Source organism: Grampus griseus (genome assembly GCF_964374135.1).
Source record: "Grampus griseus genome assembly, chromosome: X".
Classification (NCBI taxonomy): domain Eukaryota; kingdom Metazoa; phylum Chordata; class Mammalia; order Artiodactyla; family Delphinidae; genus Grampus; species Grampus griseus.
The window spans coordinates 19,992,074-20,018,168 of record NC_138999.1 but is presented as its reverse complement, the minus strand read 5'-3'; the positions used below and the strand labels follow the sequence as shown (position 1 = coordinate 20,018,168).

At 40.0% G+C, this 26,095-nt stretch overlaps 1 protein-coding gene across 1 annotated transcript; it reads right to left on the bottom strand.

Annotated features, from left to right (window-relative positions):
* Window positions 1-304: 304 nt before the first annotated feature.
* Window positions 305-25,245, bottom strand: PRDX4 (peroxiredoxin 4). The gene is made up of 7 exons (XM_082681287.1): window positions 24,887-25,245; window positions 20,506-20,623; window positions 17,591-17,707; window positions 14,966-15,088; window positions 4,623-4,753; window positions 3,570-3,604; window positions 305-435 (listed from the first exon to the last, which is right to left on the bottom strand). Exons 1-7 carry the CDS (start codon window positions 25,128-25,130, stop codon window positions 385-387), a joined length of 819 nt encoding a protein of 272 aa, XP_082537413.1. The 5' UTR covers window positions 25,131-25,245; the 3' UTR covers window positions 305-384.
* Window positions 25,246-26,095: the final 850 nt, after the last annotated feature.

Genomic DNA, 26,095 nt, shown 5'->3' with positions numbered 1-26,095 from the left:
TGGGTTCAAAGACTGAGTCTACCTTTGCTAGCTAGCTGTTTCCTTATCTGTAAAATAAAGAATTCAAAGAGTTCCTGTGAGGATTAAGTGAAATAATACACCTAACCTCCTAACACAATGCCTGGTAGATGGCATGTACTCCATAAATGTTAGTTATTACTCTTGTTACGAGTTTGAGTCAGTCTGACATTTTTGTATTTTGGAAAGATAGAGAATAACTGCCTACCTTTTGGCATCAGTGTCTACCAAACACTAAATATCTTTGGACCCTGACATGGATTTTTATATTATTCAAGAAATTACTACTGCAACACAATGTGGTAACAAAACAAACAGTGAACTTTACTGAGAAGTTTCAAACATCATGACCTGAGGAAGTATTTTTCAGTTCAGTTTATCAAAATACTTCAACTTTCCGGCTGGATCTGGGATTATCTGTTAAAGAAAAAAAGCAAATTATTCATTTTAAAAGCCAAAGTATATCAACAGTAGTCTGACATTAGTTGCGTATCTCTTGACTAAAGATAAAGATTATTTTGTGTACCAAATTATATCATATATATTTAGGAAAAACCGGATTTGTCCTGCTAATCTCAGCTCTCCCAGAAGGCAGATAGTTTGCTAGTAAATTAACATCTGTACTCAAGCACCTCAAATTTACTTACAGCTCTTCTCTTTGCCACCAGGCTTTCATGGCATCTTCAGGTATGGTGTAAAATCAAACATGTTAAGAGAGCATGGCTACAGATGTTAATGTATTTTTAAAATTATCTGCTGATGAAGTGATGATATGCTACAACCTGAAAAGGGGGCAGTGGGTTCAAATGGATTGCTTGGAGGTCCAGAACTGTAACCTTTTAATCTCAAACCGCAAAGTAAAAGAAGTACTCTAAAAACAACGCGAGTACCTATTTAGTGAATGGACAAATACTCTGAAAGAAAAAGTGTTCCCTCCTAGAGCGTTACAGCCTTAGAAACCACCTAGGTTTCTAATTTCTCACATTAACTGTTACTTGCTAGTTACAGGTAAAGTACATTTATCCCTATATAAAAAAATAACCTTGTACTTTATTGTAATCAGCTTATGATAGTTCTATATGCATTTTCTTCAGCATAAAATAAATGTTACCTAATTTCAGGCATCACTCCAGGAGTATTTTGTCTTTGCCAATATATAATCTCTCTGCATTCCAATTCAATTCAAGAGTACTTATGGCATAACAACCGGGTGCCGACAGTATGCTGCACAGTGGGGGATCCAGTGGTAACCACCGAAGTCCCCGCCTTGGAGGCTCGTACAAGCACGTGGGGAAGATGTACGTGTACATAACTGCTTTTGATGCAACACACAAAACTAGGACACAGGCTCTGTGACTCAACAGAGGCTGAGATGGCATCAGGGAAGGCCTCAGAGTGGAAGTAGCATTTAAGTTGGTCTTGAAAGAAGAATTTGGGGAATTTAGGGAAGGGGAGAGAGGTACTCCAGGCTACAGAAAGAAAGACCTGAGCAAAGGCACAAAAGCGTGACAGAGTAGGGCTTAGTTTGGGGAAAGATGAGTCACGTGATTTGGTGGGAGCATAGCATGTGTGCATGTGTGTGTGCGTGTGTGAATCATGGGATGATGACCAGGGAGAGGCAGTGAAACGAGAGAATGCAGAAGCTTGAAGGCTGTGCCCGAGCATGAGGACTTTGTACTGCAGAGCCACTAAGAGGTTCCGGTCTGCAGAATGACATGTGTTGGAGAGGAGAGAAACTGAGGTCGGGGAGACAAATCAGGAGGCCTGTGCAATAGAGATGAAAAATTCATCTGTCTTCAAAGAAACGCCACCACCAAACCTTTTCTGATCCTACACCTCCCTCTCTAGCTGTTTTCTTTCCTTCTTTCCTTCTTGCCCTATCCTCAAACCACCTGCTGCCCTCCCTGTGGTCACGAGGGACTCCACATTGCTCAGTCAACTCATGGGACTCCAACCCTCCGTGCACTGGGACACTGGCGTCCTCTCCCATTCCCACAGCTCAGCGTTCTGCCCGCGCCAACCCTTTCTGCTCCCCCGCCACGCTGAGCCGCTACCGGCCTCAGGGCCTCTGCCCCTGATGCTCTTTCTGCACGGCTCCATGCACGACTGGCTCCCTTTCTTCACTCACGTTTCAGCTCAAATATCATCTGAAAAGTCTTTCCTGACCACTTTATCCCCATCCCAGGCACTGTCTCACCAACTCCCATCAACCTGTTTCTAAAAGCATTGGCCACAACTGAAATTAGAACGTTAACTCTGAGGGCTGGGACATTGGCTATGGTGTTCACTAGTAAGTATCATCTGGCTATCATCCAAGTTCGAATAGTTGCCATATAGCAGGTGCTCAAGGAATGTCTGTTGAATGAATGCCCATAAAAACAGAGTAGAATGGTGGTTGCCAGGGGCTGGGGCTGGGGGAAATGGGGAGACGCTGGTCAAACGGTATAAACCTTCAGTTTTAGGATGAATAAGTTCTGGGGACCTGATGCACAGCACGGTTGACTATAGTTAATACTGTTGGTATTCCTGAAATTTGCTAGAAGAGTAGATCTTAAGCCTTCTCACCCCACACAAAAAAGGCTAACTGTGAGATGATGGATTTGTTAATTAATCTGATTGTTTTCAACTATAATCTCTTCAAATATTTTCTCAGACCCTTTCTTTTCCTCTTCTTCTTCTGGGACCCCTATAATTCAAATGTTGATGTGTTTAATGTTGTCCCAGAGGTCTCTGAGACTGCCCTGAAGTCTTTTCATTCTTTCTTCTTTCTTCTTCTCTGCAGCAGTTATTTCCACGCTTTTATCTTCCAGGTCACTTATCTGTTCTCCTGCCTCATTTATTCTGCTATTGATTCCTTCTAGAGAATTTTTAATTTCATTTATTGTGTTGCTTCATCATTGTTTGTTTGCTCTTTAGTTCTTCTAGGTCCTTGTTAAACGTTTCTTGTATTTTCTCCATTCGATTTCCAAGATTTTGGATCATCTTTACTATCGTTACTCTGAATTCTTTCTCAGGTAGACTGCCTATTTCCTCTTCATTTGTTTGGTCTGGTGGGTTTTTACCTTGCTCCTTCATCTGCTGTGTGTTTCTCTGTCTTCTCATTTTGCTTAACTTAATGTGTTTGGGGTCTCCTCTTCGCAGGCTGCAGGTTCGTAGTTCCCGTTGTTTTTGGTGTCTGCCCCCAGTAAGCCAGATTTTCTTAAAAGCTTTTAATATACACTGAAGGTTTTGCTTGTGCCTGTCTTCTTTGCCCTGAATTGATTCTACCACGTCTCCACTGTCCCCCTCCCCTTTTTTAATGGTATCTTTCTCTGTATACTTGGCTTTAAAATTCACAGCGTCAGGCCCCATATTCTGCTTTCCCAGTTGCAGCTACTCTCCGTACAGTCCAAAGAATGTCTGTAGTCTTATGAGTTCTGCCTAGCAATGTTTACTTCATTTACAAAATCAAGGGAGTTCTTTTACAAGGAAAGATTATCCTAGGGTTGGCTTTTTTGTTTTTTTTTTTTTGCCCCAGCCATCCTCTTAACAGAAAAATCAATTTGACTTACTGTTTCACTACCAGGTTTCCATCCTGCAGGGCAGACTGAAAGAAACAAAAATTGGCAAAAGACAGTTTAAAAACAGAGTTCAGTTCTCTTTAGCAGCTCTTGTGTTTTCTTTTTCCAAATGAAACTGAAAATAGAGCCTATATTAATGAGAACATTGCTACAGGACAGTTGACTTCTGTTAGCTTACTGGCTTGCAGCCAGAAATTTTAGTCATGGAGCTTATCAGCAGGCAGCTAATCTATTTTCACTTTTGTCAATTATGTTTAGTTACATTTACAATAGAAGAAACCAAATTGAGTGTTCCTCTAATACAGTTGGAAAGTTTGGGAATCTGGTAAACTGAAAGGTCTTGGTACAGCAAAAATTCCTTGAATGTACATTCCCTTAAGCTTATCTGCTATGTCCTGCAGTATTTTGTACTGATGCCATGGTTCACTGTTTGTCAAAAAAGACTTTAACATTATTTGGAAGGTAGGATTTCCCCTTGATTTAGAGTGCACCCTGACTCAGGCACTGAGTTACACGTTTGAAAGGAATATATAACATGTGTTCTATTTTAAGAAGATCTGACCTCTTCCATTTGGCTACTACAAAAACTTGAAGTGAAAGGATGAAATGACAGGTTACCAGTGTGATACTGAATAACCTTAAGGATTTCTGAATTACTTTGAGGAAAAAAAGCTAAATCACATAATGTAAACATGCAAATAAAACCTACGTTACTAGATACTGCCAGATTGGCTGGTGCATTTTAAGTTTATAGAAACATAATTTGGAAAATTACAGTAGCAGAAACTTCTCTGAGCTTAACCAAAAGGACTATGAAAATAATATTTTGTCCATCGTATTCAGTAAGTAGAAAATATTAGTGATATTTTGTTAAAAGCACTTTAAATTATAATTTGATCTGCTTAAAAGACCTAATAATCTGAAAACAATCAGAAGACTTTGGAACCATGAAAATTACTTGTAAGATAAGAAACCAAACTAATTATGCTAGTATCGCTCAAACTAAAAAATCAAGAGGCTATGATGGTTAGAAGGGAAGGGCACCTTCTCCATGTTTGTCGGTGTACTGGAATGCTTGAACCAAACGCAGTGTCTCATCCACAGATCTACCCACAGGAAGGTCATTCAGAGTAATCTGTCTTAGGATTCCTTTGTCATCAATAATGAAGAGACCTCTGTAAAACATAAGAATGGTAAAAGTGAGGACATTTGTTCTCAGTCAAGAAGAAAAATATTAGTTAACATGAATCCCTGTACCGCTCACACAGAAGGATGTTATACAGAACCAAAAACTCACTACTTACCTACTTGACTGGTATGCACATGCACACACCCCCATACCCACACTTACCTACTGTATATTTTGGGATTATCACTGTTAAACGGTAGCTTTAATAATTTGTTTTTGTCTATGAAATGTACTGTAGTATTATCAGTTGAATCTTGACGTGTACTAGGTTTGGGATTGTACTGTAAATGAAATGATTGAACTACCTAGCAAAGCCTTCCTTTGGGTGAAGGAGTGATCCATGTTTCTTATCACTGGCTGTTTAGAATGTCTTTGTATTTCCTTTTTCAGGGGTGGAAAAAGATAAAGTCACCAATATGAAGTTGCCTTTCCTTCTGAATCTTTCTATATGTGATTCACTACTAAGGCCTGGGGAATAATGAGATAGTTCGACCTAAAAGACCTGCTATTGAGATCGGGGTGGCACTTTAAGAGTTAAAGTATACTAGAGATAAAAATTGTCAAAGGATTTTACTATCTATTTATTTCAGTCAATATGGATTTCAACCCAATACTTACTTTGGATTAGAAAAGGATCTCGGGTACTAGGGCTAATTGCTTGTGTACAAGTATTAAAATAATGATGATATATATATATTTAGTAGAAATACATGGCATTACATATCTGTTACATGAAATCTTATTCCATAATCATGTTAAACATTACTGAAGTGTTCCTCCTCATTCTACAACACCTTTTTTGAATGAGCAACTCAACGTCTGAACTAACTAGGGCTCAATCTCCTTAGACCAGATCAACTTGGCCAAACTCAGGCAAAATTGTTAATTACTACTCATATGGGTATCCTTTCATGTACTACTTTTACAGTTGAAAATTCTCATCAAAGGTGATCAAGTCTGTTCTGAAGTAAGTGACCCTGATGGGAAATTTTGACCTTGCCTCTGTAAGGCACATCATACCAACACACACCACACAAAAACAAATCTGCCTTTTCTTTGGTAGCAAATTGTAGCTTCTGTTTTCTGTTCTGATTGTGTGAACTGCTTCTTTGGTAGACTATGAGACTAAGGCATTTGCCATACTTGGTGTAATATGTATATATGTCTCTTCCACAGAACAGAGACAGGTCATTCTTACAAAAAGTATGAAATTAAAATGGCAACAGACATCTCAATAACAGCCCCAGAAGCTAAAGGTATCAGGGCAATGCTTTCAAATGTCCACAGGAAAATGCCTTTCAATCTAGAATTCTACACCCAGCCACATTACTAATCAAGCATGAGAGCAGAATAAAAACATTTTCAGACACAGAAGGCCCTCAAGCATTTTACCTTCCAATGACCTTGTATTAGGAAGCTATGAGGATGTGCTTCACCATAACAAAGGATTACATAAAGAAGGCAGGCAGGCATGGGAGCCAGAAAATTGGGTATCTAATAGAGAAGAGGTGAAGGAACGTCCCAGGATGCTGGTGCATAAAGTGCTAGGACAACAGCTATGTAGCAGGCCTAGCGAGCCATCAGTCTGACTGGAAGCAGGAGGATGGAGGAAAAAAACTGACAGAGGAAAAATGCAGTACTTAGAGGGGTTACAATCCAGGTGTGGAATTTAGGAATAATTAGTGATGGATATATAGAAAACTAAGGGAACGAAAGAAATGAAGTAGTTTATTAGCTACAAGAAAATAAAAATATCTGCCACAGGGGAAGGTAATCTTCAGCACACTACACTTAAAAGTTTAGCAGTGAATAATATTTATATAAACACTGAATATTGACTTAATCCAAAATTGTGACACATTATACTGGGAAAATTAATTTGGGGATGATGTAAGAAAGATAAAGTCCTATTTACCATGAAAAATAATAGCAAAATTGATATATCCAGGAGATGTATTATATAAGATACTATTTAGAAATATGGAGTCAAGATGCCTGGGGAAGATGGCGGAAGAGTAAGACGCGGAGATCACCTTCCTCCCCACAGATACACCAGAAATACATCTACGCGTGGAACAACTCCTACAGAGCATCTACTGAACGCTGGCAGAAGACCTCAGACCTCCCAAAAGGCAAGAAACCCCCCACGTACCTGGGTAGGGCAAAAGAAAAAACTAAACAGAGACAAAAGGATAGGGACGGGTCCTGCACCAGCGGGAGAGAGCTGTGAAGGAGGAAAAGTGTCCACACACTAGGAAGCCCCTTCGCGGGTGGAGGCTTCGGGAGGCGGAGTGGGGGAGCTTGGGAGCCGCGGAGGAGAGCACAGCAACAGGGGGGCGGAGGGCAAAGCGGACAGATTCCGGCGCAGAGGATCGGGCCGACCGGAACTCACCAGCCGAGAGGCTTGTCTGCTCGCCCGCCGGGGCGGGCGGGACTGGGAGCTGAGGCTCCGGCTTTTGTCGGAGCGCCGGGAGAGGACTGAGGTTGGCGGCGTGAACACAGCCTGCAGGGCGTTAGTGCACCGCGGCTGGCCGGGAGAGAGTCCGGGGAGAAGTCTGGAACTGCCGAAGAGGCAAGAGACTTTTACGTCCCTCTTTGTTTCCTGGTGCACGAGGAGAGGGGATTAAGAACGCTGCTTGAGAGAGCTCCAGGGACGGGCGCGAGCCGCGGCTAAAGTGCGGAGCCCAGAGACAGACATGAGACGCTAGGGCCGCTGCTGCCGCCACCGGGAGGCCTGTGTGCGAACACAGGTCACTAGCCACACGCCCTTCCGGGGAGCCTGTGCAGCCCGCCACTGCCAGGGTCCCGGGATCCAGGGACAACTCCCCCGGGAGAACGCACAGGCGCGCCTCAGGCTGCAACGTCTCGCCGGCCTCTGCCGCCGCAGGCCCGCCCCACACTCCGTGCCCCTCCCTACCCCCGGGCCTGAGTGAGCCAGAGCCTCCGAATCAGCGGCTCCTTTAACCCCGTCCTGTCTGAGCAAAGAACAGACGCCCTCCGGCGACCTACACGCACAGGCTGGGCTAAATCCAAAGCTGAGCCCCTGGGAGCTGTGAGAACAAAGAAGAGAAAGGGAAATCTCTCCCAGCAGCCTCAGAAGCAGCGGATTAAAGCTCCACAATCAACTTGATATACCCTGCATCTGTGGAATACCTGAATAGACAACCAATCATCCCAAATTAAGGAGCCCTGTGGATGAAAGGCTCTTGGTGCTGCAGCCAGGAGTCAGTGCTGTGCCTCTGAGGTGGGAGAGCCAACTTCAGGACACTGATCCACAAGAGACCTCCCAGCTGCACATAATATCAAACAGCAAAAATTTCCGAGAGATCTCCATCTCAACGCCAGCACCCAGCTTCACTCAACGACCAGCAAGCTACAGTGCTGGACATCCTATGCCAAACAACTAGCAAGACAGGAACACAACCCCACCCATTAGCAGAGAGGCGGCCCAAAATCATAATAAGTCTACAGACACCCCAAAACACACCACCAGACGTGGACCTGCCCACCAGAAAGACAAGATCTAGCCTCATCCACCAGAACACAGGCACTAGTACCCTCCACCAGGAAGCCTACACAACACACTGAACCAACCTTAGCCACTGGGGACAGACACAAAAAACAACAGGAACTACGAACCTTCAGCCTGCAAAAAAGGAGACCCCAAACACAGTAAGATAAGCAAAATGAAAAGACAGAAAAACACACCGCAGATGAAGGAGCAAGATAAAAACCCATCAGACCTAACAAATGAAGAGGAAATAGGCAGTCTACCTGAAAAAGAATTCAGAATAATGATAGTAAGGTTGATCCGAAATCTTGGAGATAGAATGGACAATAGAATGGACAAAATGCAAGAATCAGTTAACAAGGACCTAGAAGAACTAAAGATGAAACAAGCAACGATGAACAACACAATAAATGAAATTAAAAGTACTCTAGATGGGATCAATAGCAGAATAACTGAGGCAGAAGAACGGATAAGTGACCTGGAAGATAAAATAGTGGAAATAACTACTGCAGAGCAGAATAAAGAAAAAAGAATGAAAAGAACTGAGGACAGTCTCAGAGACCTCTGGGACAACATTAAACGTACCAACATTCGAATTATAGGGGTTCCAGAAGAAGAAGAGAAAAAGAAAGGGACTGAGAAAATATTTGAAGAGATTATAGTTGAAAACTTCCCTAATATGGGAAAGGAAATAGTTAATCAAGTCCAGGAAGCACAGAGAGTCCCATACAGGATAAATCCAAGGAGAAATACGCCAAGACACATATTAATCAAACTGTCAAAAATTAAATACAAAGAAAACATATTAAAAGCAGCAAGGGAAAAACAACAAATAACACACAAGGGAATCCCTATAAGGTTAACAGCTGATCTTTCAGCAGAAACTCTGCAAGCCAGAAGGGAGTGGCAGGACATATTGAAAGTGTTGAAGGAGAAAAACCTGCAACCAAGATTACTCTACCCAGCAAGGATCTCATTCAGATTTGATGGAGAAATTAAAACCTTTAGAGACAAGCAAAAGCTGAGAGAGTTCAGCACCACCAAACCAGCTCTACAACAACTGCTAAAGGAACTTCTCTAGGCAAGAAACACAAAAGAAGGAAGAGACCTACAATAACAAACCCAAAACAATTAAGAAAATGGGAATGGGAACACACATATCGATAATTACCTTAAATGTAAATGGACTAAATGCTCCCACCAAAAGACACAGATTGGCTGAATGGATACAAAAACAAGACCCATATATTTGCTGTCTACAAGAGACCCACTTCAGACCTAGAGACACATACAGACTGAAAGTAAGGGGATGGAAAAAGGTATTTCATGCAAATGGAAACCAAAAGAAAGCTGGAGTAGCAATTCTCATATCAGACAAAATAGACTTTAAAACAAAGACTATTAGAAGAGACAAAGAAGGACACTACATAATGATCAAGGGATCGATCCAAGAGGAAGATATAACAATTGTAAATATTTATGCACCCAACATAGGTGCACCTCAATACATAAGGCAAATACTGACAACCATAAAAGGGGAAATCGACAGTAACACATTCATAGTAGGGGACTTTAACACCCCACTTTCACGAATGGACAGATCATCCAAAATGAAAATAAATAAGGAAACACAAGCTTTAAATGATACATTAAATGAGATGGAGTTAATTGATATTTATAGGACATTCCATCCAAAAACAACAGAATACACATTTTTCTCAAGTGCTCATGGAACATTCTCCAGGATAGATCATATCTTGGGTCACAAATCAAGCCTTGGTAAATTTAAGAAAATTGAAATTGTATCAAGTATCTTTTCCGACCACAACGCTATGAGACTCGATATCAATCACAGGAGAAGATCTGTAAAAAATACAAACACATGGAGGCTAAACAATACACTACTTAATAACGAAGTGATCACTGAAGAAATCAAAGGGGAAATCAAAAAATACCTAGAAACAAATGACAATGGAGACACGACGACTCAAAATCTATGGGATGCAGCAAAAGCAGTTCTAAGAGGGAAGTTTATAGCAATACAATCTTACCTTAAGAAACAGGAAACATCTCGAATAAACAACCTAACCTTGCACCTAAAGCAATTAGAGAAAGAAGAACAAAAAAACCCCAAAGTTAGCAGGAGGAAAGAAATCATAAAAATCAGATCAGAAATAAATGAAAAAGAAATGAAGGAAACGATAGCAAAGATCAATAAAACTAAAAGCTGGTTCTTTGAAAGGATAAACAAAATTGATAAACCATTAGCCAGACTCATCAAGAAAAAAAGGGAGAAGACTCAAATCAATAGAATTAGAAATGAAAAAGGAGAAGTAACGACTGACACTGCAGAAATACAAAAGATCATGAGAGATTACTACAAGCAACTCTATGCCAATAAAATGGACAACCTGGAAGAAATGGACAAATTCTTAGAAAGGCACAACCTGCCAAGACTGAATCAGGAAGAAATAGAAAATATGAACAGACCAATCACAAGCACTGAAATTGAAACTGTGATTAAAAATCTTCCAACAAGCAAAAGCCCAGGACCAGATGGCTTCACAGGCGAATTCTATCAAACATTTAGAGAAGAGCTATCACCTATCCTTCTCAGACTCTTCCAAAATATAGCAGAGGGAGGAACACTCCCCAACTCATTCTACGAGGCCACCATCACCCTGATACCAAAACCAGACAAGGATGTCACAAAGAAAGAAAACTACAGGCCAATATCACTGATGAACATAGATGCAAAGATCCTCAACAAAATACTAGCAAACAGAATCCAACAGCACATTAAACGGATCATACACCATGATCAAGTGGGGTTTATTCCAGGAATGCAAGGATTCTTCAATATACGCAAATCAATCAACGTGATACACCATATTAACAAATTGAAGGAGAAAACCCATATGATCATCTCAATAGATGCAGAGAAAGCTTTTGACAAAATTCAACACCCATTTATGATAAAAACCCTGCAGAAAGTAGGCATAGAGGGAACTTTCCCCAACATAATAAAGGCCATATATGACAAACCCACAGCCAACATTGTCCTCAATGGTGAAAAACTGAAAGCATTTCCACTAAGATCAGGAACAAGACAGGGTTGCCCACTCTCACCACTCTTATTCAACATAGTTTTGGAAGTTTTAGCCACAGCAATCAGAGAAGAAAAGGAAATAAAAGGAATCCAAATCGGAAAAGAAGAAGTAAAGCTGTCACTGTTTGCAGATGACATGATACTATACATACAGAACCCTAAAGATGCTACCAGAAAACTACTAGAGCTAATCAATGAATTTGGTAAAGTAGCAGGATACAAAATTAATGCACAGAAATCTCTGGCATTCCTATACACTAAGGATGAAAAATCTGAAAGTGAAATCAAGAAAACACTCCCATTTACCATTGCAACAAAAAGAATAAAATACCTAGGAATAAACCTACCTAAGGAGACAAAAGACCTGTATGCAGAAAATTATAAGACACTGATGAAAGAAATTAAAAATGATACAAATAGATGGAGAGATATACCATGTTCTTGGATTGGAAGAATCAACATTGTGAAAATGACTCTACTACCCAAAGCAATCTACAGATTCAATGCAATCCCTATGAAACTACCACTGGCATTTTTCACAGAACTAGAACAAAAAATCTCACAATTTGTATGGAAACACAAAAGACCCCGAATAGCCAAAGCAATTTTGAGAACGAAAAATGGAGCTGGAGGAATCAGGCTTCCTGACTTCAGACTATACTACAAAGCTACAGTAATGAAGACAGTATGGTACTGGCACAAAAACAGAAATATAGATCAATGGAACAGGATAGAAAGCCCAGAGATAAACCCACGCACATATGGTCACCTTATCTTTGACAAAGGAGGCAGAAATGTACAGTGGAGAAAGGACAGCCTATTCAATAAGTGGTGCTGGGAAAACTGGACAGCTACATGTAAAAGTATGAGATTAGATCACTCCCTAACACCCTACACAAAAATAAGCTCAAAATGGATTAAAGACCTAAATGTAAGGCCAGAAACTATCAAACTCTTAGAGGAAAACATAGGCAGAACACTCTATGACATAAATCACAGCAAGATCCTTTTTGACCCACCTCCTAGAGAAATGGAAATAAAAACAAAAGTAAACAAATGGGACCTAATGAAACTTAAAAGCTTTTGCGCAGCAAAGGAAACCATAAAGAGGACCAAAAGACAACCCTCAGAATGGGAGAAAATATTTGCAAATGAAGCAACTGACAAAGGATTAATCTCCAAAATTTATAAGCAGCTCATGCAGCTTAATAACAAAAGAACAAACAACCCAATCCAAAAATGGGCAGAAGACCTAAATAGACATTTCTCCAAAGAAGATATACAGAGTGCCAACAAACACATGAAAGAATGCTCAACATCACTAATCATTAGAGAAATGCAAATCAAAACTACAATGAGATATCATCTCACACCAGTCAGAATGGCCATCATCAAAAAATCTAGAAACAATAAATGCTGGAGAGGGTGTGGAGAAAAGGGAACCCTCTTACACTGTTGGTGGGAATGTAAATTGATACAGCCACTGTGGAGAACAGTATGGAGGTTCCTTAAAAAGCAACAAATAGAACTACCATATGACCCAGCAATCCCACTACTGGGCATATACCCTGAGAAAACCATAATTCAAAAAGAGTCATGTACCAAAATGTTCATTGCAGCTCTATTTACAATAGCCCAGAGATGGAAACAACCTAAGTGTCCATCATCGGATGAATGGATAAAGAAGATGTGGCACATATATACAATGGAGTATTACTCAGCCATAAAAAGAGACGAAATTGAGCTATTTGTAATGAGGTGGATAGACCTAGAGTCTGTCATACAGAGTGAAGTAAGTCAGAAAGAGAGAGACAAATACCGTATGCTAACACATATATATGGAATTTAAGAAAAAAAATGTCATGAAAAACCTAGGGGTGAAACAGGAATAAAGACACAGACTTACTAGAGAATGGACTTGAGGCTATGGGGAGGGGGAAGGGTAAACGGTGACAAAGCAATAAAGAGGCATGGACATGTATACACTACCAAACGTAAGGTAGATAGCTAGTGGGAAGCAGCCGCATAGCACAGGGAGATCAGTTCGGTGCTGTGTGACCGCCTGGAGGGGTGGGATAGGGAGGGTGGGAGGGAGGGTGACGCAAGCGGGAAGAGATATGGGAACATATGTATATATGTAACTGATTCATTTTGTTGTGAAGCTGAAACTAACATACCATTGTAAAGCAATTATGCTCCAATAAAGATGTTTAAAAAAAAAAAAAAAAGAAATATGGAGTCAAATAGTGCAAGCAGTAGCTAAAGGGCTGAAAGCAGCTTCCTCCATGAAGCAGGGCTAAGAGTAAGGAGAGGACTGTTTAAGAAAATGTGACTTTTAAAAACTATGTGCATATATTACTTTGATGAAAATAAAAAATTAAAAAAACAAACTTGGTTCAAATCACATAAAATAGCTAATATTAGATAATTTTACTTGGTTAATGTTCAAATAATTCTAAATTTTAAAAGTGCCTCAATCTTTTTAGTGGCATATTTACTCTTCGGGAGTTAACTTAGTAATAAACTCTAGGCAGAAACCATTACAGACTTGGCAAGTACCAAAAAAAAAAAAAAAAAAGAGAGAAAGGAACTTGGTAGTGACACATGATACAATATGGATGAACCTTTTTTGAAAACATTGTGCTAAGTGAAAGAGGCTAGTCATAAAAGAGCAGATACTGTAGGATTCCATTTCTATGAAATGTCCAGAATAGGCAACTCGAAAGACATAAAGTAGATTAGTGGTTGTGTAGGGCTAGGGGAGGGGGACTGGGTGAAACGGGGAGTGACTCCTAATGGGGATGGGATTTCTTTTTGGAGCAATGAAAATGTTCTGAAATTGATTGTGGTGATGGTTGCACAACTCTGTGAATATGCTAAAAACCACTGAATTGTATGCTTTAAATGGGTGAGTTGTATGGTATGTGAATTATATCTCAATAAAGCTGTTATATGAAACCCACAGGATTATAAAATACTGACACCTTCACATAAAACATTAAAAAAACTTAGCACTGCAAAGCAAATCAACAATATATAAGAAAATTAAAACTGTTTCAAGCTGAAGTTGCCCTTTTTTTCAAAGAATTCTATCAGTATTTATTAACTCAAGTAACTCAGTGAGGGTTGTTGGGTAAAATATTTCCTTAATTTTTCCTACTCCAAAGACACAGGTTTGCTAAATAAATACTATGATACTTGTATTTAGAAAAACCATTACTAGAGTCAGTATGGAAAAGAGGAGAAAGAAATGGACAAACCATTTGGGGACCTGGGTTCATGTCTGGGCTCTGCAATTAACTGTAGTAACTTTGGCTAAGTCCATGGAACTCTGAATCTGTTTTTTATGTAAAATGACAGGGTTGGTCAAAGACCTCTAAATAATCTTCTGGCTCTAACAGTCTGTGACACTCACATAGCTTAAGTTGGGCACATACCAATTATTTTTAACGGTATCTACAACATTTTTGCAAACAGAGCAAATATTTCTTGATCAAACCTTGTATCTTCTAACTCCATTTCAAGGAGGATTACAAATATATTCATATTTGTCATAATGTAAAACCACTGAAAGGTACCTAAGAGTGTGGCCCGAGTCTTCCAGATATACGCCATAGTCCTTTGAGATCTGATGGTTCAAATCTGAAAGAAGTGGAATGCTTATCAGCCCAAGTCCTCCTTGTCTTCGAGGGGTATTAATCCTGTAACAGAAAATTCACCTTTCAGGGTTAAGTAAATGGCATATATTAAAACAGCACTCTTTCTTTGCATATGCACACAAACACACAACACACACATTCTCTAACAAAGGCTAATATACATTCTATTTTTCTTGCCTCTCCCTTCCCTTAACAATATATTCATATCCTTTAAACACTAAATATGGAGATATACATCACATTTTTAATGTACAGACATAATATATGTTACTAATCTCTACTGACAGTCATTTAAACTGATTCCATTTTTTTTTGCTTTTATAAACACTGCTGGAAAATCCTGATAATTCTCAACTTTGTATACTTGTCTGATTAATTCCTAGAAGTGGAATTATGGATCAAAGGATATGCACTGTCATAAGCATAACCTTAGAATTGTGATTGCAAGACAAAGCCTTGTGAGATAAGCACGATACAACTGGATGGCATTTTAATATTCTGAGAGACAAGAAATGCCAAGTCCACTTGAAGCAGCAAGGAAGTCAGCTGTAATCTCAGACTCATCAGTCTTCAGATTTAAGTATTCTGCAACTTGAAACTGGAGGATGTGGGTTGGGGCCCTCATGGTAGGACACTGACGTAGCCGTTAGGAAACAGGGAACTGTGGCTCCAGATGTTGGCAGCCCCAGTTCTGACATCCAAGTAGAAATCTCTGGTTGATATGAAACCTATCCAGCTGAGAATGTATCCCCCAAAATTCCTTGGGAAAGCAATCCCAAATTATTTGGGATGACATAACTTTCTCCTTAGTGGATTTGTGTTTTAATCCTGCAAAGATTTAGAATTACTATAGAAATGATGAAGCAAATTCAAACCATAGTTTTAATATTTTTATATTAAGAAATAATCAGTATATATTTGTATACTAAATTATAATGTTTAAGAGATTTGGCATGTTAAAATAACAGATTCACTTTATGATTCCAATTCAAAATGTGTAATCTGAAATTTTAGTTTATAACTAGTAAAGAAACATTTTAAAAGGACTTAAGACACACCTATTTATTTATTAGATTTGCAAGAATTAAGTTCTTGGGAAAGTTTGTCTGAAAACAGATGCTTAAATATATTAAATATATAACTGCATCTTAAAATACTTAAGAGAATCAATTACTTAAGGAAATTAAATTAAATTTAAATTGTAGCTCCTGAACCAATTAAACTTTTACTTACATATACGCACATACATATATGTGTGTATGTATAATTTACAATTATAATTTATATATATTTACAGTTATATATACAAATATATTCATGTATATATATTTATATACATAATTGTAAATGGAGAAAAACCTGTTTTGACTTTGTTACTTTAACGAATTGAATGTTAAATTTTAAAAGCAAAATAATTCTGCACAATCTTTATTGTGCAAAAATTTTGTGAACAAAATTATGGATGCTATTGAAAACTCACATTAGGGACTTCCCTGGTGGCGCAGTGGCTAAGAATCCGCCTGCCAATGCAGGGGACATGGGTTCGAGCCCTGGTCCGGGAAGATCCCACATGCCACAGAGCAACTAAGCCCGTGTTCCACAACTACTGAGCCTGAGCTCTAGAGCCCATGAGCCACAGCTACTGAGCCTGCGTGCTGAAGCCCGCGAGCCTACAGCCCATGCTCCGCAACAAGAGATGCCACCGCAGTGAGAAGCCTGCGTACCACAACGAAGAGTAGCCCCCGCTCGCTGCAACCAGAGAAAGCCCGTGCTCAGCAACGAAGACCCAACGCAGCCAAAAATAAATAAATAAATTTATAAAACAAAACTCACATCAACATGAACATTTCAATGTTTGAAACATGTTGCCTAACTGCTCTCCAGAAATGCTGAATCAACTGTGTTTGTGTAAGTACCATTTCTTCACACCTTTATCAACATTGGATGAAATTCTTAAATATTTGAACTCTTGGCCAGACAGAGGAAAAAAATGTCATCTCTTGTCATTTTATTGTAAATTCTCTGCAATTAATTAGGCAGAGCATCTTTTCATGTTTAATGAATTTTTAAAAATTATTTAAAGCATTAATTTAAAAACTCATTGCTTCTTAAAAAGTAATGATAAAAGCTATTTTGAGTTTGACTTAATACTAGACAACTGGGTAACAGAGAGACATAGTATTTTAGATTTTATTTCTCCAGATTAAGGTTACCCAATTTATGATAATAAAGTAATCATACAATTCAGTGGTTTTTGCTATGGATATTACATCTTTTGAATTTAACTTTTTTTTCCCCAAATTTGAAATGTCCTATAAAATCCTGAAGCATTTTTACTGTACCTTCGTTGAACTAGCAGCTCTCAGATAAATTTATTCCTGAACTGTCTGATAAATAACTATATTCCCGTCACACAAGTATCATGCACTAACTGACTGTGCCACTGGAGCTCCTCTATATTCCTGTCATGTTAAGAGTTGTCTGCCCATAATTTAAGAGTATGTCCATTTTTTTCCCTACAAATATTAAGTTTAAGATACTGACCAGGCCAAATGGGTAAACTGTGAATCAACAGAGCATGCTACCACTTCAGTGTTTATCGATCTGAATTCCTCAATTCTATCACCAAAGGCGATGATTTCAGTTGGACACACAAAAGTGCTGAAAGTTAAAAAAAAAAATTATTCTCTAAATACACATATACTTAGTTTCAAATGATTTTGTTTTTATAAACACCTTTAGTATATAAAAACACACATTAAGAACAATTTTATATATGAAGCTTCTCAAGATGGGAGTAGTCTAAAAAAATGGTTATTTGATCAAATCTCATTTAATTTAAAAAGTACAGAGTTCCCAATTACATCTTGATAAACTTTACTTTTATAACTTAATGGATCAGTGGTCAACCAATGTTCTCTTCTCCCTTATGGCAGCATCCCCCATTTTATTAGCTTTTATTCAATAATACTTTATATAGTGCTTTATAGCTTTCAAAGGATCAATACAAATTTTACATTGTTTCACTATTTTTTTTTAACCTTCCTATGCCAACCCTATGAGCTAGATGCATCTATCTCTATTTTGGAGATGAGGAAATACTCTCTCACCCCCCTCCCTTTCTTGATAAGGTCCTCTTCTACTTACTACCTCGTCTCCCAGTCCTGTTGTCAGAAGGGCACATTTAGAGAATATTACCTTAGGGTAGTATTTTTCAAGCAGTGATAGGGACTCCTTAAGCCAATTTATTGAGTTCCAACCAACATTTTAAAAAAGTGAAATAGAAAGTATGATCACACATATATCGCACACAGTAAGGGTAAGTTATAAAGCATATATATTTATATATAAGTGCATATATATGTGTGTATTCAGGAGTGATATTAAAAATATTTAACCACCTTAACTCAAGGTTGGCTTTAGCTCTCTCTGGAGGTTTCTGAAAGGGACTAGGTGGGAGGGGCAACTTGGGGAGGGCGTTGGTATGGAAGTTGTTCAGTATTTTAAGGAGCATGACTATACCGGTGCATACAGACTAAATATTACCTTGTACGTATAAGTGTATTGGGCGGCAATGAAAAATATATTTCCTACCATGTGTCATCGTCAAGAAAGTTTGAAAAACAGACTTACAGGACAAGTTCCTACCACAGCCCAACACAGGCTTTTCAAATGTTTCAGTTGTTCGAGTGGAGGACTGCCATATGCAAGCAGACAATTCTAATCCAGGTTATGTCCCTGGAAACCTGGCCTATGAATGTATTTTTAATATTTTCCAAAAGGTAGGAATGATCGGCCCCTGCCCTCTTTCCTATTATTCCAAGAAATGCTACCTAGAGACACACTGGCCTAACTTAAAGTTTAGGCAGAAAACTGAAATTCTGCAGAATCTTGGCAGAATTCTGACTTTCCTCCTTGCAGACTGTGGCAAATGTCCCAGGATTCTTCCTTCTCTAACCAGGCCCAGTCCGGCAGGCATTACACAGAAACAACAGAAAGAAGCTCTCTCAGCTCCTTGCCCCAGAAGACCACTGCTAACATCATGCTCTAATTAGATATATCTTATTCATTATGGAGTTTTAAATAACACTGGAGAAACAGCATATTTGTCTATGTTACACTAATTTCAAAATTCAGGTTTAGCATCAAATATATTTAATATGTGTTGCTTTTCAGTTTTACAGCATGAATTTAGAAGGCCTATCATTTTATATATATTAAAATTTCTACTTCTGGTTTCTATTTGAAGTTAAGTTATATAATACATTTTAGCTAGTCAAGCCATAGTACAAGTTGATTAGAAAGAAGCAAGTTCTTACTAATTTAAAATATTACATATTATGCAGATTCATGATTTGTTTTAGCCTCAATGTACAAATTTTTATGAGAATTCGATTTGGATTTAGAGTAGGGGTCAGCAAACTTCAGTTCACAGTCCAAATCTGGCCTATCTTATTTTTTGTAAATAAACTTTCAACGGAGCACAACACTCATTCAGTATTGTCTATGACTGTTTTGTGCTTCAAAGGCAAAACTGAGTAGTTGCAATGAAGATCACTTCGAGACTAAAATATTTACTATCTGGCCCTGTACAGAAAAACTTTGCTGACCTCTGGCCTAGAGACAACCTAAAGATATGAGCTTAAGTATATCCTCCCTGCAAGTTTAAAATATATTTACTTAGTTCTAGATTACTCCTCATGTAAAAACGACCTTAATATACAGTGGCAAAGACAGAAGAATCTTCTATTTACTTTTGTAACCAAAAAATATATTCAAACAAAAAAGATAAAAGTTGGGATAACTCTCTTTGGTATCTTTTCGCTTTCATGGAATTTGAAAAACACTCAAAGTTAAATCCTCAATGTGACTAAAGTTCCAAGAGTATTTACTTTGAGTCAACTTTCTATCTACAAAAGTGCTCACTGCCAGAGTTAAAGTAAGAGAACTACCCCCATAACCATAATTTATATTAATAGGTATTATTCCTTAAGCATATCCAGTATTTTCAGGAAAATGTTCAAATCACAGAAAAGCAACAGATGTAGCAAAGAATAAAAATAGTAAAACCATAGTTAAATGGCATCACCAGAGAAAAAGGCATATAAACATTCAAGTTAACAGAGAAACAGATTTGTGGCATAAGTCTTGCAATTAAATGCTTTCTAAAATATTCTCAGTCCATTTTCTTGCCTTAGTAAGTATAGCTTAATGAATATAAATGTGGCTTTCCTCTAATGATTATATTTTGATAACACAATCATGTAGATATAAGTACTGGGATCAATGGTTTATGATTCTGAAATATATTCAAGATGTTACCTTCTTGAAAAAACTCATCTCAATTTTCCCTTTAAGAACAAGTGCTAAATAAAATAATTTCTAACTATTTGATGTTGTTGAATAATGACTGATAATGACTGAGGTTTTACTAGCTGCTATGTACATGTATTACTTACAAATCAAGAGGGTAGAAGAAAAAAACCAGGTATTTCCCACGATAATCAGTTAACTTCAGCTCCTTAAATTCTCCATTTATCACAGCTGTTCCTTCCCAATAAGGTGCTGGCTTGGAAACTAAGAAAGAAAAATATATGATGTTCTTTTCTATTTACAATAGCCCAGAGATGGAAACAACCTAAGTGCCCATCATTGGATGAATGGATAAAGATGTGGCACATATATACAATGGAATATTACTCAGCCATAAAAAGAACCGAAATTGAGCTATTTGTAATGAGGTGGATAGACCTAGAGTCTGTCCTACAGAGTGAAGTAAGTCAGAAAGAGAAAGACAAATACCGTATGCTAACACATATATATGGAATTTAAGAAAAAAAATGTCATGAAGAACCTAGGGGTAAGACAGGAATAAAGACACAGACCTACTAGAGAATGGACTTGAGGATATGGGGAGGAGGAAGGGTGAGCTGGGATGAAGTGAGAGAGAGGCTTGGACATATATACACTACCAAACGTAAAATAGATTAGCTAGTGGGAAGCAGCCGCATAGCATAGGGAGATCAGCTGGGTGCTTTGTGACCGCCTGGAGGGGTGGGATAGGGAGGGTGGGAGGGAGGGAGACGCAAGAGGGAAGAGATATGGGAACATGTGTATATGTATAACTGAGTCACTTTGTTGTAAAGCGGAAACTAGCACACCATTGTAAAGCAATTATACTCCAATAAAGATGTTAAAAAAAAAAAAACCTGCTTACATTTTCCCTCTACCTTGATGCTTTGGCAGATCGCCTCAGAGCTTTTTCCCCCAGCTGCACGTATGAGCTCTTGTGGTCTACACAGATCATTTATTGGGCCTTTATCATTAATGCCTAAGTATAAGTAGGTTTTTTTGGCATTAGTTTTTCTCTCTATTCAGGTGGCAAACTTCCTAAAGTGGGCAAGGATCCTGAGTTTTAAAATCACCCCCACCTTCTACTATGTGCCTTATTTGTTGTGTATACAGAATAGAAACTAGTTTTTTGATTGATTGCAAGAAGGGATTAAAAATACCCTGAACATTTCACACAAACATTCATGTTCTCTGAGTCTAGCTTGAACCCTGCTTAAACTGAAGTGTTAGGTGTTTATTCCTACCCCATATGTACAGTGCTACTCAAAGAGTAGCCTGCAGACGCCTGGTGGGGCATGATCTGTTGGCTAGCAGTCCCTGCCCAGATAAGGAGTTGCATCATAATGTAAACAGACTATGTCACTAAGCACACTGTAGAGTTCAGCTGACTTTTTTTTTGTTTTTTATTTTTTGTTTTTAGATTTATAAGAATAATCTTTTATTTCATCATTGAGAAATATTTTCTATTTTGCAAGGTAATTTATAAAGAGGCCAAGTTTCTAGATCTAAAGAGGTTATTTTCCTAAGGATGTATTTCAGGAAATACCAGAGGATTGCCTGCTTTCATTTTACTGTAGTTGAAAACATATTTTTAGTAAAATGGAGTAAAAAACAACCTCCCCCCCCCCAAAAAAAATATGTAACACGTGATTCCTTATCTTGAGCCAGAAATATCTTGATATGATTTGGTAAAGGCTAGGAGGGAGAATTAGATAGCAGAAGGATACACAACTATATATGCTTTATATACATTACTTAAAATGCTACTCAAGTGTGAGTTTATAATTGTAACAATGTGTTACAGGGACTTCCCTGGTGGTCCAGTGGTTAAGACTCCCTAGTTGGGGAACTAAGATCCCACACGCCCTGTGGTGTGGCGTGGCCAAATAAATAAAATCAAATAAATATTCTATAATAAATTAACTATAATTAAAAAAATGTGTTACAATGATAGTCCTTAATGATTTTAGCATATTGGGAAAACCAATAAAACTGAAAAATTCTGTTCTGAAAATCTTGATTTTGGAAATTTTGGGTTCTTTTTTCTTTTTTAAACACTGATAGAATACTTTATTGTTATTATCTGGCTTAGCAAATTGGGTAAGATTTGTTAAATGATAACACAATGTTGGCAAGGTGGTGGAAAGGCAGGCCCTCATATCCTGGATATGGTTTGCTTGCTTGCTTTTTTTTTTTTTTCCTTGGGAAATTTTGGGTCCTTGATTTAAGAACTGTAGTGTTAGTTCAAAAAAAAACTGTCATCAGTTTATAGAGCAAAAAGAATGCAGTATGCTAAGATCTATAAATGGAATTCCCAAAGCAAACCCTTGCATGTATTAAAAAACAAACAAAAATTGTCCCGAATATAAATCATATAATTAATAAAGCAAATGCAGAGCAGTATAAAGAAGAATAAATCCCCTCTCCCCATAACCCCCATAATTTAACTACTGTTAACATTTTGATGTCTTTCCTTCCAGTCTTTTTTAAACACATAAATTTGGATCACGTTGTGCCCCACTTTTTTTTTTTTTTTCCGGTACGCGGGCCTCTCACCGTTGTGGACTCTCCCGTTGCGGAGCACACGCTCCGGACGCGCAGGCTCAGCGGCCATGGCTCACGGGCCCAGCCGCTCCGTGGCATGTGGGATCTTCCCGGACCGGGGCACGAACCCGTGTCCCCTGCATCGGCAGGCGGACTCTCAATCGCTGCACCACCAGGGAAGCCCTGTGCCCCACTTTTTAAAAAAGGGAGCAGTAGATCATGAAGTTTTTCATGTTACTAAAAATTATTTGAAAGTCTGAACTTAATAATGCCATAACATTCCATTTTATGAGTGAAAAGTCCTTGTAATTTTAATTCTAGATGAGCCTACACATGAGAGAAATATAGCAAATACCTAAAACTTGAAAAGGTTTGCTGGTAGAGGGAAATCTATTATTACTACTATTTTTTGCTTCCGTGTGCAGACTTGGATGGGATTTGTTATGAAAAATATATGTAATGCCAGTAAACACTTAACTGGCTGACATATTTCAAAATATCTTCCCAGGCAAGTAAAACCAATGGGACTTGGAAATACGATTTTAGAAGTGCAACACTAGCTTTTTTAAAAACAAAAATCTAAAGATAACTTTCAGTAGGAAAGAACTGCAGATGTTTAAGGAGGCGAAACAGTTTTTCTCATTTATCACTCCCACTCCATCCTAAGCCATAACAACATGCAATTTAACACTGGGGATTCATAATTGTGAAGCACTACTTTTTTTCACTGAACCTGGGCAAGGAGCATTCTGTAACTGTACCACAAAAGCCAAATACACATCTTCAGAATGCCAAATGGTCAGTAGAAAAAGCAAGTTGCTTAAAAGCGAGTAAGGGGGCTTCCCTGGTGGCGCGGTGGTTGGGAGTCCGCCTGCCGATGCAGGGGACGCGGGTTTGTGCCCCGGTCCCGGAGGATCCCACGTGCCGCGGAGCAGCTGGGCCCGTGAGCCGTGGCCGCTGAGCCTGCGCGTCCGGAGCCTGTGCTCCGGAGCGGGAGAGGCCACAACGGGGAGAGGCCCGCGTACCGCAAAAAAAAAAAAAAAAAAAAAAAAAAAAAAAAAAAGCGAGTAAGGGACAGTCTTTATCCTTTAGCCCCTAGCCACTTTTTTGGGGCTAATCTTAACATCCAGATGCAGCAGGCCACAACTTTCTCAGTATCTACTTAGTCTGATGTGTCCTTCCTGAAAGTGGCCATTAGTTGTGTACACTGGACAGAAATGCAAATAATCAAGCCAAATTGGCAGGACACAAATTTGCCACGAGGTTTATCATCAACCCAAATGCATTACTTCTAACCTCCCTTTTCCCATTTCCGTACAAAGAGCCTCCAAAGTACACCCTGTAACAAGTTCCTCATTTCTGAGAAACACAAAGGATACCCATTAACTACACAGGTCTTTGGGAAGGTGGCTTTTAATAGTCTTCTTTATAAGATGCAACAACAATCAAAGAAAAAAGAAAAATGAAACGTTTGCCCTGAGCATTCTGTTTAGCCACTTTTCTGTTCAATCAAACTGTCTGTGAATCATTATTCAACTTATCAATGCATTCTTCCCCGAAATCGCAGAACAGACGCGACGTGCTGCAGGCTCTTTGCGATGTCTGAGGAAGTGTTTCAGTTTGCACAACATCCTCGTCGCCTGCAAGCCCCGGACCAGTGCCATCCTCTTTCCCTCATCTGTGGTTTCGGGGGTAACCACTACTTCTTCCAAAATCTGATTAGTGGAACCCATCCCTTTCTTCCCACCTCGCACCCCCTTCCATCCCCCCCATCCCCCAAGGAGAGAGCCAGGCTCTCCCTGGGACCGAAGGCAGCCCAGGGGGTGCCGCCCAAGCCAGGCCCCCGGGTAGCCACCGTAACCAGGGTACACGTGTCTCCTGGCCCTCCCCACCTCCCGCCTCCCTCTGCCACCGGTCACCCCGCCTTGGCGGGGCACCACCTACTCTTGGCTTTGCTGAGGTGCAGGGAGTGGTCGGCGACCGAAACCCGGGACGCCTCCCCCGGGTACACTTGTCCACCCGCGTAGAAGTGGCACTCCTCTTCGCGGGTTCGGGGCCTCTCCTCCACCTCCAAGCCCCGCAGAGCTTTGGCCGGCAGCAGGAACAGCAGCAGCGGCAGCAGCAGTAGCCTTCGGCTCCGGCCAGGGGCCGAAGTCGTCGCGCGTAGCGGCGGCCGCCGCGCCTCCATGACCACGCGAGGGTAGTCGCACGTCCCTTGGCTCGAGAGCTACTTCTCCCGCCGCCAGGCAGTTACAATCCCGCGCCGGACGCCCGCGAGAGCCGAAGCGCGGCCGAGAGAAAGCTGCCCCGCCTCCTCACTCCCCCGGCCCCTCCCCGCTCCCCGTGTCCCTCGCTTCCCGGGCTCCCCCACCCCCACCCCGCCCCGCCCCGCCACGTGGGCGTCAGCCCCGCCTGCTCGGCTCCTGCAGGCGTTTGCGCATGCGCCCTGGGGCGGGCCAACGCTCGGAGCTTAGCCTAACTCTGCAGAGTGTGGCATCGTCCGTGACTCCTGTCCTCCCGCCCTTGCGCTGGGCTAGACGTCCTTTCACGTCATCTCTTCCACAAAGCCTCTCCACCGCACACCATCCCCGCAAAAAAGTGAGACGAACTTTTCTGCCTCTGAACAGCTTTCACTTTATACTTCTAACAGTACTTGTTTCTTCCTTGAAGTGGTCTGTGTGAACAGCGCCATGACTCCCCGCCCCCCCCATCCCCGCCCTTCGTTGCAGCCCAAGTCTTGGGAGAATTTGGAGAAGAAAGGCCTAACCATTTACTCTCCTTCAGCAGGCAAGGCAAACAGGCAGTTTTGTGACTTAAGCTTGTCTTAAAGGTGTCTTTTTTTTTTTTAAACACTTGAAAAGTTCCCAGAAAACCAAACTTTGTTCCAGCACAGTATAGTTCCATCTTCAGATAATTACCCCATCACTTTACAGGGGTCTTCAGCAGCCTTTATGCCCCCAGGGTCCCTTCTGTCTTCCTGTGAGCTCTTGTCATCTTTCTGAATCCCACGAAAGCCATCCAACAGTTTTTGTTTCCTCTAGGCCGTCAGCTCCCTGGGGTCAAAATCAATGTGGAATTCATCTTTGTTTCCCAAGTCACCTAGCGCAAGGTTAGCGCCTGCCCTTGTAAGCCCTTGATTTTGTAAGTAACACC

Coding starts and splice junctions, on each gene's coding strand:
- PRDX4 (XM_082681287.1), bottom strand. CDS start 25,130: ATGGAGGCGCGGCGGCCGCCGCTACGCGCGACGACTTCGGCCCCTGGC. Junction 17,708..20,505: donor TTCTTCTACCCTCTTGATTT/GTAAGTAATACA, acceptor TTTAACTTTCAG/CACTTTTGTGTGTCCAACTG. Junction 4,754..14,965: donor GACTCGGGCCACACTCTTAG/GTACCTTTCAGT, acceptor TATGTTTTACAG/AGGTCTCTTCATTATTGATG.